Below are 14,356 nucleotides of genomic sequence, written 5' to 3' on the forward strand. Positions count from 1 at the left end.
TTGTTTGTTTGTCTTTTTTCACCAGTCACGTGAGTTTTCAACTTTCTATTCTTTGCCGCGACCAACAATTAAATACAAAGTGAACTGTGAACAAGTTATTCTGGATGTTAGAGCTTGTTTGTTTTTCACATGTATAAGTAATGACATGTTTGTAAAGGGGGAGTTGTGGTGAACAGTAAAAAAATATTGTTAATGGTATTAATATCTAAGCAGTAAACCACAGTTAAAAGATACTTTGATCAGTTCACCACCAGGTCAAACAATGAATCTAAGACCAAACCAATCATCTTTGTTTTTAACTCAGACCTCCACCACCATCTACGTCCACATCGTGGATGAGAACGACAATGCCCCGGAGTTCCCCGAGGAGGAGTACGTCACGGTGCTGAGTGAGGGACCAGAGACGGTGGGGGCCACCATCGCAACAGTAACAGCCATCGACCCAGACGAGGGTCTGAACGGCACCCTGCGTTACGCCATCGCTCAAGGCAACCTGATCCAGACCTTCCACATCAACAGCATCACGGTGAGACATAAAAACTGTTGTACCTTGGAGGTACAAGGAAAAAGCCCAGCGTTAATCTTCTCTGTGTTTTGCCTCCATTTAGGGGAGAATTACTGCAGTAAAGGAGCTGGACTTCGAGATCAGCAATGGACACTACGCTCTGGTTGTTACAGCCACAGACCAGTGTCCACAGCCTGCTCTCCGTCTCACGTCAAGCACAACAGTAATGAAACACATTGATTTTGTTGATTTTTACTTGGAATAATGCAAAAATTGCCAATGTGAGAGAAATATCGACATCAGTCCTCCATGTGACTGGCCATGTTATTGTGAAAATATATATTTTGTGTTGTGCAGGCACTCAAATTTAGTCATTTATTTCCATTACTACTTACTTCTTTGAAGACCTTCCCAGTTATTGAGTATCTTATGACATGGAAAAGTTTGAACTGTTAATCTCAACCAGGATGATTTTTAGTGTACGTGTAGTTGATTGCAGTGTTGCTGTGATACAATGTTTGGTATTTTTAACCGTAAGCATCCCAGTGTTTGCTTTTTAGTAGTTATGCAGAACCTAACAACTGTTCTTGAACGAAAGGATGTTAATGAAGGAGCAACAAATGAACTGTGATAAACTACAAACATGCAGACAGCAGCATAAAGCTCCTAAAAAAGTATACAACCTTCTTTAGTGCCACAACTATATGATAACTGCTTTGGAGAGCAAAGCTTTGGCTCCCATCATTTGTCCTCTTAGGAGGCATCTTAAAGTAATTGAATCAGTTCAACTGTACTGATTCAACCCTTATTCAACATTCATCAGTTCTGTTCGGCATGAACTGATCCATTAACAAGGTGAAACTACACCCATGGCTAGGTCTTTGGCTCAGTGAGCAGACAGGAGAGTGAAAGATATACAAACCTTCAGTGATGGTAACTACATTACTAATTTGAGAAAACTAATCAGTCACTCAGACTCTATAGTCAACAGCAGTGGCCTCACTTCAACGTGTACAACATGCATTATTCTCCACATCATATTTAATATGAATGAGTTAAGAAAACAGCTTTCTTCCTCAGGTGCTGGTGAACGTCTTAGATGTGAATGACGTGACTCCCACGTTCCCCAGAGCCTATGAGGGACCGTTTGAGGTGACCGAGGGCCAGCCAGGACCTCGGGTCTGGACTCTCAGAGCCAGGGATGAAGACTCTGGGCTCAATGGCAAAGTGGAGTACAGCATAACAGGCGGCGATCAACAAAGTCAGTTTAAGATCAATTTTCTGTGGAAGTTACAAAACAATTTCTATGTATTCCTAAGCTTCTCTCTGGTTCCCTCTGTCAGATGAGTTCATGGTGTCTCCGGTGGAGGGTGAACTTCGGGTGAGGAAGGACGTGGAGTTGGACAGGGAGACCACAGCGTTCTATAACATCACCGTCACCGCTCGAGACCTGGGAACGCCGTCTCGCAACAGCTCGGTGCGCTATGTTACACCAACGCTCACACGCAAGCAAGCACACACTTTCGTCATATCCTCTTGAATAATCAGGATCTTACCAGCTTCACTTCTGTATCACAATTTCACTTGTGCTCTAAGAGAGGTTATAGTAAATGACCAAAATTGTTTTAAATCAGTTCTTCTCTCACAAACTACACGTTTCCACTAAATCTATTGTGAATCTAAATGGTGCATAATATCAAAAAAGGATCTAAAAGATTCCTGTTTTCTATAATCCTATTTTGATTATTTCATCTTCCTTCTAAGAATATCCAGAGCTTGACTCAGGCAATTATTTTCTCTAAGAACATTCTTGTTTTCAATGGTTGTTCATATAAGCAGGCCAAATTAATGACCCTTAATATCCTACATGGCATTTGGTCAACAGATGGTGGTAAATTGATCTTTCTGATCTATGAAATGCAATATCAACTTGTCTTGCACGTTGTTGGAGTTTTCCTCCTTGGTTGAGCATGAGTCTTTGTTCTGAGGTTGATCCTTGTTCTCTTTAGGTGGTGGTGGGCGTCCACGTCCTCGACATCAACGATAATGACCCGGTTCTGCTGAACCTGCCTTTCAACACCAGTGTGAGTGAAGGCGCCTCCATACACACCTCTGTGGCCAGAGTCCGAGCGCGGGACGCTGACAGCGGACGCAACGCACTGCTGACTTACAACATCACTGCAGGCAACCAAGGAGGAGCCTTTTACATCAATGACACGGTGAGAAAAGGAACCATGCGGTTTTAAGGCATGAAGCAGAAAGTTCAACTCAGTGACGTGGTAAAGCTGGAGGAGTTATGTTGGTAAAAAAATGTCAACTCCCAGACTTAATCACATATTTAGGTGTGAGTTTCCAGCAAATGTTAACAATTGTATTTTTCCATCCCTGGTATATTCCCCCTCATTTTCAAATAAGTGTGCAATCCTTTCGATACGATAGCACACTTGTAAAATGTACTGCAATATAAAAAAATAAATAAAAATGTTTACAGATGCGCATACCTTTTCCTACTCTTACTCAGACAGGTGTGGTGCAGGTGAACCGGCCACTGGACAGGGAGCGGGTGGCCGAGTACAGACTTACAATCACCGTCAAAGACAACCCGGAGAACCCCCGCATCGCTCGCAGGGTAACTCTCTGTTACAGAGGGCCTCTCACAAAGCCACCACTCAAGCAATAATATAACATTTCCAATAGGACAAGCCTGTTTGTCACAGTATGGCAACAAAATCCAACTTTCTTTTCTTCAAAACATCTGTTACTATAACTGCATCAGACTATACAACTTACAGGTAATCACCTTAGGCATACATAGTATATTGTTATATATTTGTTGAAGCAAAACAGTAAGTAGACTGCATACAAGTTTCTATTACAAAAGGAGGGGGGCTTAGATATACAGTTTGGATTTATATGGGGCAAAAATATGAAGGCAGGGAGAGTAAAAAAAGAACTAAAACACATCTCCCTACAAACGTCCATGCCTCATCTGTTTAAAGTTAGAAAAAATTTTGGATTTCCAGAAAGCTTTAGTTCATGTTCCTACATGCACTCAACTGATAACATGCATCTCCAGAAGCACTGTCGCTATATCCGGTGTAGTGTTTTGGGGCTCTGTAGCTTTCTGGCGATGATCACAAACATCCTACTCAGTTACAAAGTACAGCAACATGAGGCTGCAGCTGTGATCCTCTACTATAAAAACAACTGTGTGCATAGAGTCACATGATCAAATATTACAGCTGTGGTAAAGGTGAGAAACCTGTTCCTTCACAAGCTGTAAACAACTGGGGAAAATAAACGCTTCTGCAACCTTATGAGATACACAAAGCACAGCAACTGCAAAATGTGATCCATTACTGTGAGAGCAGAACTATAGTAGTTTGGATTTTAAATGATCAGCTCACAAGCCTCTTTTTTTCCCCCAAACCATCAGGATTCCGACACCTTGATCATCACTATTTTGGATGAGAATGACAACAGGCCCATATTCACCAGGACCAGCTACAGGGCTGAAATCACAGAGAACTCAGCAGCAGGTAGCATCCACATTATGTCTGCGGTGTATCTTTTTTTTCTGTTTTGAATGTGAGGTATCCTCCTTTAATTGAAGCAGAGTGCAGCACAGTACTGAAACAGTCTGCAAAACTCTCCCCCGCTTCCTGACTTTGTTTACGCACAGATCATATGATATGAAGATTTTTTTCCGCTTTGTAAGGTGATTTTCTTTCCATCTTGATGTCATTTAGTGCTTTGAAATACATTTCTGAACATTTTGAGTGCGAAAGTCATTAGAGAACTATCAGCAACATTTTACCAGAGGTTTTTGACATACAAAAAGAAAAATCTATCAAGTTTGCATTTACCGAGACTACTCAGGAGTCCAACCAGCTCTGATAAAAATAGTTCTTGGGACTTTCCATTGCTCTCGTGAACCATCACCCAAGTATCTAATGTTACTTCGCCTTGTTACCTCTGTGTTCTGTAGGTAGCACAGTAAATGTATTAAACGGGCCAGTTCTGGCTGAGGATAGAGACATTGGGCCTAATGCTGTGGTGAAGTACCGACTGCTGGGAGCGAGGGTGGACCTCTTCTCTGTGGACACAGATACAGGTAACATTATCAGTCTTCAGCAAGGCACATAAGGAATAAGCTATGTAAAGTGGCTTGCCATGGTGAATATGTTCGTATCTCCCTGCAGGTGTGATATACGTGCGTCAGGGAGCAAAGCTGGATCGGGAGGCTTTTCAGGAGCCTCGTGTTGAGCTGTTTATCGTTGGGGTGGACATTGGAGGGTTAAACAATAGCGTGCCCCTCACAGTCACCATACTGGATCAAAACGACAACCCTCCTGTCTTCAACCCCTCAAGTTTTAGTGTGCGACTTCCTGAGAACAGCCCCACAGGTGTGTGCGCTGCCGTTTGCACATGATGAACATGCACTCGCATACAATCGACATTCATGAGTTTCAAGCAGCCACTGTGGCAGACCTTAGTGGGAAGGCCTGTGTGTTTCCACTCTATTTACATGGCTTTATCTTGCAGGTGTGGTGGTGACCCAGCTGTCCGCCACCGATGCCGACTCCGGCTCCAACGGCTGGCTGACGTATCGTTTGGAAAGTGGCGCTCAGGACCGCTTCGTGGTGGATCCGCTGTCTGGCGCCGTCTTAGTGGGCAACAACACACTCGACAGAGAAGAACGCGGGACCTACCGCCTCGTTGTCATGGCGACCGATCGTGGCACGCCCCCTATGTCAGGCACGGCCACGCTGACAGTGATCCTGGATGACGTCAATGACTCACGTCCACGTTTTAAAGAGCCGGTGACCATGATCAACGTTAATGAGTCCACACCGCCTGGTGTCGTCGTAGCCACGCTGACCGCTGAGGACCCCGACCTGCATCCCCGGCTGGAGTATTACATCATCTCAGTGGAAGCAAGGGATGATGGGAACAACCAAGTGGATGGTCTGCAAGAGTCCTTTGGCATTGATTTGCACACTGGTGAGATGTGTGGTAAACTCATCTGAAAGGTTTTCATTGGATTAGTCTCAGTGGCCATTTGGGGGAACTGGCTCAGTGTTGCATTTTGGGAAATAATTACATATGTTTTGTTGGATCTTCAGGTGCAGTATTTGTCCGGAACCCGATCAACAGAGAGTTGGTAGCTACATTTGAGATCACTGTTTCTGTCCATGACAATGCCAGTGAAGTCATTGACAAGACAGGCAGCGTTCCCAATGGTAAGACTTGTTTTCTAACCTTTAAACTAATTATGCTTTAAAACGTCAACTATTCACAAAAACAATTACAACATGCCACTTGGGGTTTTTGTAAATTTGTTTGCTTTATCCTGTCCGCATTTTCTACATTTCAGAAATCATAAGGCCCTGTGTGTGTTTGAGTTATTTTAATTTCTCGTGTCTGCTTTCATAATCCTCTGCTTTACAGCCAGACTAACCATCAACGTGTTGGATGTAAATGACAATGCCCCTCGTTTCCGCCCATTCGGAGTGTCTAACTTCACAGAGAAGATTTTAGAAGGGGCTCAGCCAGGCACCACACTGCTGTCTGTGTCAGCTGTAGACCCAGACAAAGGTCCAAATGGTCAGGTCATCTACCAGCTGCTTCACCTGCCCCGAGGGGGATATGTCCGACTGGAAGACCCTTCTACTGGTAAGACTCAAGTGTGATGGAATGGTGGCGCGAACTAGCCAAGTTTACTGTGTAAGTTGCAATGACCTGCTTTGGATAAACTAAATAGATACTGCTACAAAATGTATTATAAAGGGTCCCTCCATTCATAGTCTATACTCAAACCGGCATCTTACCACTTCACCAGAATGCGACCCAATAGTTACAGTGTAATAAATTATTTTGATGATGGTGAATCTACACAAACTCTAATTGGAATTGTTTCCCAAATGTTACAGGAAAGATTGTCGCCAACCAGACGGTGGATTTTGAGCAAATACAGTGGCTGAATTTCACCATTCGGGCGAAGGACCACGGCACTCCCCCGCGGATCGCTGAGCTGCCTGTTTTTCTGCGTATTGTGGACGTCAATGACAATAACCCCGTCTTTCTACAGCCTTCTTATCAGGTTCTTAACATAGCATAAAAAATAGATACTATTGTTTTGCTGTTTATCTAAATGTTACATTTTACATTTCACAGTCAAAGTGTAAAGTGTCACTAACATGACACAAGAATTAACAAAGTGAACCAAAGTACCAGACATTATCTACTGGTAGAGTCTCTGTTCCATTGATTTATATGTTTATCCTTGCTTTGTCCTTGAACCATGTGCTGGTTTTCCTGTGCTTGCAGGAGCCTGTTTTTGAAAATGTGAATTTGGGCACCACCATAGTTCGTGTGAGTGCAACAGATGCTGATTCAGGCCTGTTTGCAGTCATCGAGTACAGCCTGGTTGACGGAGAGGGAAAATTTGGAATCATACCAACCACAGTAAGTTAACGCACATCTGACATGAATGTAAGTCTGTACTGCTCTCATCTTTCTTTCTATTGTTCGATATTTTAATCATTTTGGCAGTTTGCATTGCATTAACTGGTTTAACTTGAAGATTATTTCGATTAGTTATAATAACTTTATCGTTCCATTGCTGTAGATTTCCTACAGAAAGAGAAAAACAAATGAAGCCATCATAACCTTTTGAACTGTACTGTTTACAAAGAAAGATGCTTGAAATTTCCCTTTTGCTGAACTCGGACAGAAGCTAAACATTTATTGGCTGGCTAGAGGATGGATGCTGTGTTTTTTTCTCTGACAGTGGTGGACTTCATCCTGCCTGGAAATGCAAGATTAAACAAAGCATTTGAACGTCCTTAAACACAATCTACATGTTTGACCTCCATGCTCCATTTTTTTTTTTTGTCATAAACATGGAGTCAAATATATATCTCGATACACCCACCACTCCCAGTGCGCGCTTCCTTCCTAATCATTCCTTCTCCTCTGTTTCAGGGAGAGATCTACATCCTCTCCCCTCTGGACAGGGAGACAAAGGACCATTACACTTTAACCGCTGTCGCCCGTGACAACCCCGGGGGCATCCCCAACAACAGGCGAGAGAACTCTGTGCAGGTAGATAATATGACCTTCTTTAATTAGGAATTCAATTTGGATCTGAATATTTTGATTAAAAAAACTGTCACTTATGAACGTACTTGATTTATGTGCAAAGGAAAAATTAATATTATTATCGACAGATTATTTTAAGTCACTTTGGGTTCAAGACTACACTGTTGTATGCAGTTTAGTCATAAATACTTACCCTGGATTTAAAAAGAGCAGACATCTTTGTAACAAGTAAACCATACTAATCTCAAAATTCTGAAAAATAGTATTTGCTTTAATGTTGCCAGAAGCCAACTGTACTATTTGTTCTATACCGCATATCTCTAATACAACTTTCTCTCTCATTAGGTCCTTGTGACAGTTCTCGATGTCAACGATTATCGGCCACGCTTTACGGAGCGAGCGTACAACACCAGCGTGTTTGAGAACGAGCCCAGTGGCACCTCGATTATAACGGTGGAAGCTACTGACCTGGATGAAGGAGAAAATGGAGCCGTGCTTTACAGTATGCTGGGAGCCCACTCAGGTATGAATCAGCTGTTATGTAGTAATTAAAACTTAGTACAGTCACTTAAACAAAAAGCCGGAGGAGTTGGTCTATGAATGCGCAATTATTTGGGTAATTACAGTTTAATTTAATACTTGCTAAGTTTTAAAATAAGCAACGTTGTAATTATATTTAACTGCGTGATAATTTGTGAAAATTAGGCTTCTGAGATGCTGCACAAGCATGTTTGGAGCCAGTAATGGTTCAGCCTTAAACGTAATCCTGATCTTTCCCTGTGGCTTTTCAGATGCATTCTATCTGGATCCCAACACTGGAATGGTGCGTTCTCGTCGTCTGCTTCAGTCCTCGGAGCGCTTTAACCTCACCGTGGTGGCTACAGACCAGGGCCGTCCTCCCCTGTGGGGCACAGCAGACCTGTTCATTATAGTCATAGATGTCAACGACAACAGGCCCGTGTTTGTCAGGCCAGCCAATGGAACCATCATTCATATCTCAGAGGTACAGAAAATGGACACATTAAAGGATAGTCAATGGTTAATAAAGTTGAAGTTATCTGTCTTACAGTTTGATAGATACAGAATTCTGTGAACAACAATTTAAAGTCTTTCATCCAAGCAGGCCTCACACTCTGCTCTCTGTGCAGGAGCAGCCTCCAGGGCTGCCCGTGTACGAGGTGCACGCCACAGACGCCGATGAGGGTGTGAATGGAGAAGTCCGATATGGTTTCTTACAGACAGGAGCAGGCAACAGAGACTGGGAAAACTTCCACATAGACGCCATGTCTGGGGTCATAACCACAACCGTGAAGCTGGACCGAGAGAAGCAGGCCCTTTATAGTGTGAGTCAACATGGTGTGTTCGCAGTTTGTAAAAATGAGTGTGTAGGCGTGTGTTTATGTAACCCCCATGTGCGAATGGCTCTCTCAGCTTATTATTGTGGCCCGTGACATGGGCCAGCCGGTGCCTTATGAAACCACACAGCCTCTGCAGGTGGCGCTTTTGGACATTGACGACAATGAACCCGTCTTCCTTAAACCACCAGTGAGTTCCAAGCTCTCGAGAGACGCATCAGTGTGACTAGCTGGACAAAAGTACTGCCATTTTAACCCTTTGAATGTGACGCCTGTGTTTGTGTGAACCTCAGCGTGGTAGCTTGCCTTACCAAAAGCTGACCGTGCCTGAGCACTCCTCTCCGGGGACTGTGGTCGGGAACATAACCAGAGCGGTGGATGCTGATGAGGGCACAAATGCCATTGTCTACTATTTTATTGCAGGTAAGGCTGTTTTGGATAAAAGACAATGTAAAGGCAAAGTTTTTCTACGTCAAACTGTTTATGGTGATCCACCCAAAGAAAGGTTTTTGTTCCAAAAGGAGAGACTCAGGAGTGCTTTTAATTCATTGGGTATTCAGTGTGTAGTCACATAAAAACTCCAGGACATCTAAAGTACAATGATATTAATGAAAGACATTTGTATGGCTCCATTCATCTTTCTTTCAATTTTTTAAAGCTGAGTCCTTTAGTATCTGTGGGTGACATAATTACAAATCCTTTCCATCTCTTCCTGTAGGAGGAAACAGCGAAGGAAACTTTGGCTTGAGTCTCGACGGAGAGCTGAAGCTGCACAAGGATCTGGACCGGGAGGAGATCCCGGTCTACTCCATCATCATCAAGGCTTCCAGCAACAGGAGCTGGACTCCACCCAGAGGTCCGCGGTCAGTGCGGGCCAGAGCCCTGGACCCTGCTCGTGACCCCAGCCTGCTTGAAGTGCGCATTGAACTGGAAGACATCAACGACCAGAAACCTCGCTTTGTGAAGGCAGAGTACACTGCAGGTAAGACGTCCAGACGTTCACCCCTGCAGGTGTGTATTGTGAAATACAAAAAAACAGCATCGTCTTTCTTTTGTTTTCTTGTTTCAGGAGTTGCAGCAAATGCCAAAGTGGGTTCAGAGCTTATTAAGGTGTTGGCTGTAGACAGTGACATTGGGAACAACAGCTTGGTTCAGTATCACATTGTTACAATCCGCTACTTCCAATCCCAAAGCAATGGCAGTGAGGATGTTGGCAGCATCTTCACCATCGGTGAGTTTCTCTTACTTGAGTTTTGGGATGTCTTAATTACCTTGTCAGTAATTTTTGCACTTTTTATAATGCTCATATTTACCAAAATTCGCAGCATTTATAGTAAAACAGTAGTAAAAGCAGTAAAATCAAGCTCATTTGTGGAGAACATCCAGCCAGTCAAAGTGCATGAATACGTATTGATGTATACTTTACAGTTACCATGAGTTGCCTTTGACTCCAAGCAGCCAGACTCGTTGCCACTTACATTACGGACACACACAAATGTTAAATGGATTTCACTTCTTGTGATTGTCCACTCCTTCAGCAGTCCTCAAAGTACCTTACATTGTTAATCGCATTCACCCATTCACACACACATGCACACACACACACACACACACACACACACACACACACACACACACACACACACACACACACACACACACACACACACACACACACACACACACACACACACACACACACACACACACACACCAATGGAGATGGCTGCTATGCAAGGCGCCCCATCCATCGGGTGCAATTTGAGGTTCAGTGTCTTGCTCAAGGACACTTCGACGTATGGATGAGGGAGATGAGGAATCGAATCTGTAACCTTGCAAATGAAAGACGACCCACTCTACTAGCTGAGCCACCGCCGCCCTGCAAACAGCAAATATGAGTTGTTGGAGAATAAAACAAAAAGAAATGGCACAACCTTTAAATCTCCACTTTCAGATTCCATTGTGAAGAGATAAACTCAAACAGGCTCAAGCAGATCCTGCACACACTGTTCAGCACTATCACCCGCCTGATGGTGATAGTTGTTCATGTAAATTATGAGACAAATCAAAGTTAATATTTTTCCTTGCACATTAGTGTCTTTACGAAGAAAGAAAGTCTGTTAAACTCTCAAATTGTGCAATAACTATAAATAGCAAAAATGAACGTGCAATTATATAATATAATAATATAATGCAATACAATACAATACAATACAATATCTGGGGTTTTTTCTTGGTATCTCCCATAATGTATCTAAGATAGGCTGCAGACCCTCCGACTGATGTTTTTTGTGCTAAAACATTACAGTAAAGTGAAACACTGACGGACATACCCACACTCACCAACGTACAAAAGCTTTCTCTAACATGTAGGACTATGATTTTGTCAACTTGAGAAGAGGAGAAGATCTGTGGTTTGGGGGAACTAATGCTGCTTCTAACATCCTGTTCCCACATCATTGTAAAGTTTAACCTAACTGTCAGTGACACTATCACTAATACTACTAAATAGGTAGTATTTTGATGCAAACATAGTATCTCTCATTATGATGATGTCTTTCTTGATGTGGCAGTATCTTTGGGTGTATTAAGGGGAGAAAAAAATGTTAAATAACAAATTGAAATGTTTATCAAAAGCTGCCTTGAGTCACAGTCACCATGAAGTTGCTTCCTTGTATGCAGTTCTCCTTTTTCTGTCGTACATACTGTTCCAGTTCTCACAGAGTGGAGAGGTTCCTCAGTGAATCTTTTCTTTCCCACAAGGTTTTAGTGGGACTTACACATGTCCAGTGAGATGTATAGAAATGTACAGCATGATAGGTTACATTTACAGAGTCGAAATAAGGTCCATATCCTGTCCTGCACAGGTCTGACAAATGGGATCATCCGCACCTATGACCTCTTCACTGCCTACAATCCGGGCTACTTCCAGCTGGAGATTTTAGCGTGTGACTCTGTTGGACACAGCACAACCACCAATGTGAATATCTACATCCTCCGCGACGACCAGAGGGTCAAAATAGTCTTTAATGAGATTCCTGATCTGATTCGAGAAAACCAGGAAGACTTTGTCAGCCTGCTGTCCAACATCACCGGCGCTATTGTCAATTTGGATGACATCCAGGTTTGACTCTTTTATAGTAATGATCTTATTCTGCTCCTGTACCAGTAACTGATTACTATTGTGAAAGTAATGACACAGTTACTGCTACATCCAAAGTGCCTGTGAAGTATTGGTCGCCCTGAATAAACGTTATAAGAGCTGTCTGCCGCGTGCAGCATCTTGGTAGTTTATCTCAGCAGTTTTATCGCTGCTCCTTCTTGCTATAATTAGTTAATAAATTTGTTTCTTTCAAAAAGAGGTGTTATGAAGAGATTTGCTTTTAAAATACTGTCTGATGATAATATCGACCAATTAATCCCTTCTGACTCAGAGTAGACTTTTTGTTGAATTATACACATTGGTCCTCCTGATCTGGCCATCATTCTGGCTCTGTTAGGGCATCTTCCACAATTCTGGAGAAGAAAGTCTCTCTGTTTTAAAATTTTGGAGGTTAAACTTTATAATTTATTACCCTCTTATACCCTTTAATGGAAAAAAATGTCTTCTTTAAAAACTGCTATAAAATAGTGCGGCGTAACATTTTCCAGCTTTTTTGGAGTTTAATGTGTTTATTAAGTTCAGCCCTGATGAAACCATTCAAATATTGATATTAATTAACATTGATATTTTACTAAGTGACTTACAGAATGCATGACTACATTATGTTATTAAATAAAATGTGGTTTGATTGTTTTCCTTTAATGACAAAAGGTGGTTGTATATATTAAAGCTAATGCACCATGGCTCATCACTCCTATTAATATGTTCATATTAATAGGAAATCCTATTTGAATACATACATTTAAAGGTTTTCCAAGTAACTTACTTACTTTTAATGCCACTAATTTTAAAGGTGTGATTCTATACGAAATGCACTGTTTCCGATTGTCTCCGGCTGTCCAGTTCCACGTGGACAAGAAAGGCAGGGTGAACTACGGCCAGACAGACATGCTCATCCACGTGGTCAACAATCAGACCAACACCATCCTCGATGTTGAAAGGTATCATTTTGCTTCTATCAGTGCAGTGGCGCTCTCACGTGCGAGTGCCTCTGTTATGAGTGTCGGTGTGCCTTGTTCGGCAGAGTCATCCGGATGATCGATGAAAACAAGGAACAGCTGAGGAGCCTCTTCAGGACGCACAACGTCATGGACGTCCAGCCTGCGATCGGCGACAAACTGCCCGACGATATCTCCACGCTGCAGGTTTGCCAAGTTGACACCCGCTGATGAACAGATTGCGGCAGATGTTAATTTTCTTTAGTTCTTTTAAGCTTTTTTTGTTTTTTTGTTTTGTCTCTTTCACAGCTGGTCATCATCATTCTGGCTGTGCTGCTTTGCTTAGCAGGATTTCTGTTTGTCACAATGAACTGGCATTATCGCAGAGTGTAAGAAATCCCTCATGCAGACTCTTATTAGACAGCCGCATGGTTGGAAATATTTGTGCACCTTGTTTGAAACTGTCAGTCCGCGCAGCAAAACGACATCTTCATATTGTTTTGACGATTTTCTCGTTCATTGCAGACACCAAAGGAAGCTGAAAGCAATTGTTGCAGGATCAACGGGTGAGAAACATCCCGTCTGATGTCATCATAAACAGTCCTATTTGTTTGTTTGTTTTTTTCTCTAAAATGATGCATCTTCTACCACACAGGGAACCAGGGTTTAATGGATATCTTGGACATGCCAAACACTAACAAGTACTCCTTTGAAGGGTGAGATACTCACTTTATTTTCACACCTCAGTGGCACGCTGGAAGAAATTCACTCTTTCTGTAGCAGTTCTCCTTGTGTAATTTATTCCTTATATTCAGTACAGTCAGTAATATTTCCTATTATTCTGAAGATGAGGTTCCATAAATGATGAACAAATACATGTTCAGTCTACACAAAAGAACGAGGTTAGCAGGAAACACTTGTCTCCTGTCTTGTCAACAGGGCGAAGTTACTCAGAAATGAGAAAACGCCTCATAGAATATTTCCATGAAAGGAAACTCCCAATTCAACCACAGCCTGACAGATTCACATTTTATCCTCTATCGATGGAATATCTTTCAGATGTACTATGAAGTTGATGTTTTTATGAGTCAGACAAGCGGACAAGGCCAAGATCCTCCATGTTTCAACTGTTTTCCTCATATTAAGAAACAGGAGTTGTGATATCTTGTGTCAGCATCACGGCAACAACAACTAAAGAATTACGGGTGTTTTTCTTCAAATAATAGTCACTTTATTTAATGGGCAGGAATTAAAATTTAAGTAATACTCTTTTGTGTATTTTATGAAAGCA

The 14,356-nt window shown here is 42.3% G+C and overlaps 1 protein-coding gene across 1 annotated transcript in view; it reads left to right on the forward strand.

The window, feature by feature from the left end:
• Positions 1-14,356, forward strand: part of cdh23 (cadherin-related 23) — a gene marked incomplete at its 5' end in the record, with an annotated part of 174,404 nt that overhangs the window by 155,840 nt on the left and 4,208 nt on the right. Inside the window, 28 exons of the mRNA XM_080482426.1 lie at positions 305-526; positions 609-728; positions 1,586-1,766; positions 1,849-1,982; positions 2,515-2,724; positions 3,027-3,134; positions 3,942-4,044; positions 4,494-4,619; positions 4,708-4,911; positions 5,051-5,509; positions 5,632-5,748; positions 5,957-6,181; positions 6,439-6,608; positions 6,836-6,973; positions 7,493-7,612; positions 7,955-8,132; positions 8,401-8,612; positions 8,758-8,952; positions 9,041-9,154; positions 9,258-9,387; positions 9,683-9,946; positions 10,034-10,195; positions 11,832-12,088; positions 12,971-13,068; positions 13,152-13,272; positions 13,375-13,454; positions 13,591-13,631; positions 13,721-13,781. Of these exons, the coding sequence (XP_080338552.1) occupies positions 305-526; positions 609-728; positions 1,586-1,766; positions 1,849-1,982; positions 2,515-2,724; positions 3,027-3,134; positions 3,942-4,044; positions 4,494-4,619; positions 4,708-4,911; positions 5,051-5,509; positions 5,632-5,748; positions 5,957-6,181; positions 6,439-6,608; positions 6,836-6,973; positions 7,493-7,612; positions 7,955-8,132; positions 8,401-8,612; positions 8,758-8,952; positions 9,041-9,154; positions 9,258-9,387; positions 9,683-9,946; positions 10,034-10,195; positions 11,832-12,088; positions 12,971-13,068; positions 13,152-13,272; positions 13,375-13,454; positions 13,591-13,631; positions 13,721-13,781 (4,550 nt within the window). The remainder of the gene's footprint in view (positions 1-304; positions 527-608; positions 729-1,585; positions 1,767-1,848; positions 1,983-2,514; positions 2,725-3,026; positions 3,135-3,941; positions 4,045-4,493; positions 4,620-4,707; positions 4,912-5,050; positions 5,510-5,631; positions 5,749-5,956; positions 6,182-6,438; positions 6,609-6,835; positions 6,974-7,492; positions 7,613-7,954; positions 8,133-8,400; positions 8,613-8,757; positions 8,953-9,040; positions 9,155-9,257; positions 9,388-9,682; positions 9,947-10,033; positions 10,196-11,831; positions 12,089-12,970; positions 13,069-13,151; positions 13,273-13,374; positions 13,455-13,590; positions 13,632-13,720; positions 13,782-14,356) is intronic.

This window comes from Lipophrys pholis (assembly GCF_963383615.2).
Source record: "Lipophrys pholis genome assembly, chromosome: 15".
Lineage (NCBI taxonomy): Eukaryota > Metazoa > Chordata > Actinopteri > Blenniiformes > Blenniidae > Lipophrys > Lipophrys pholis.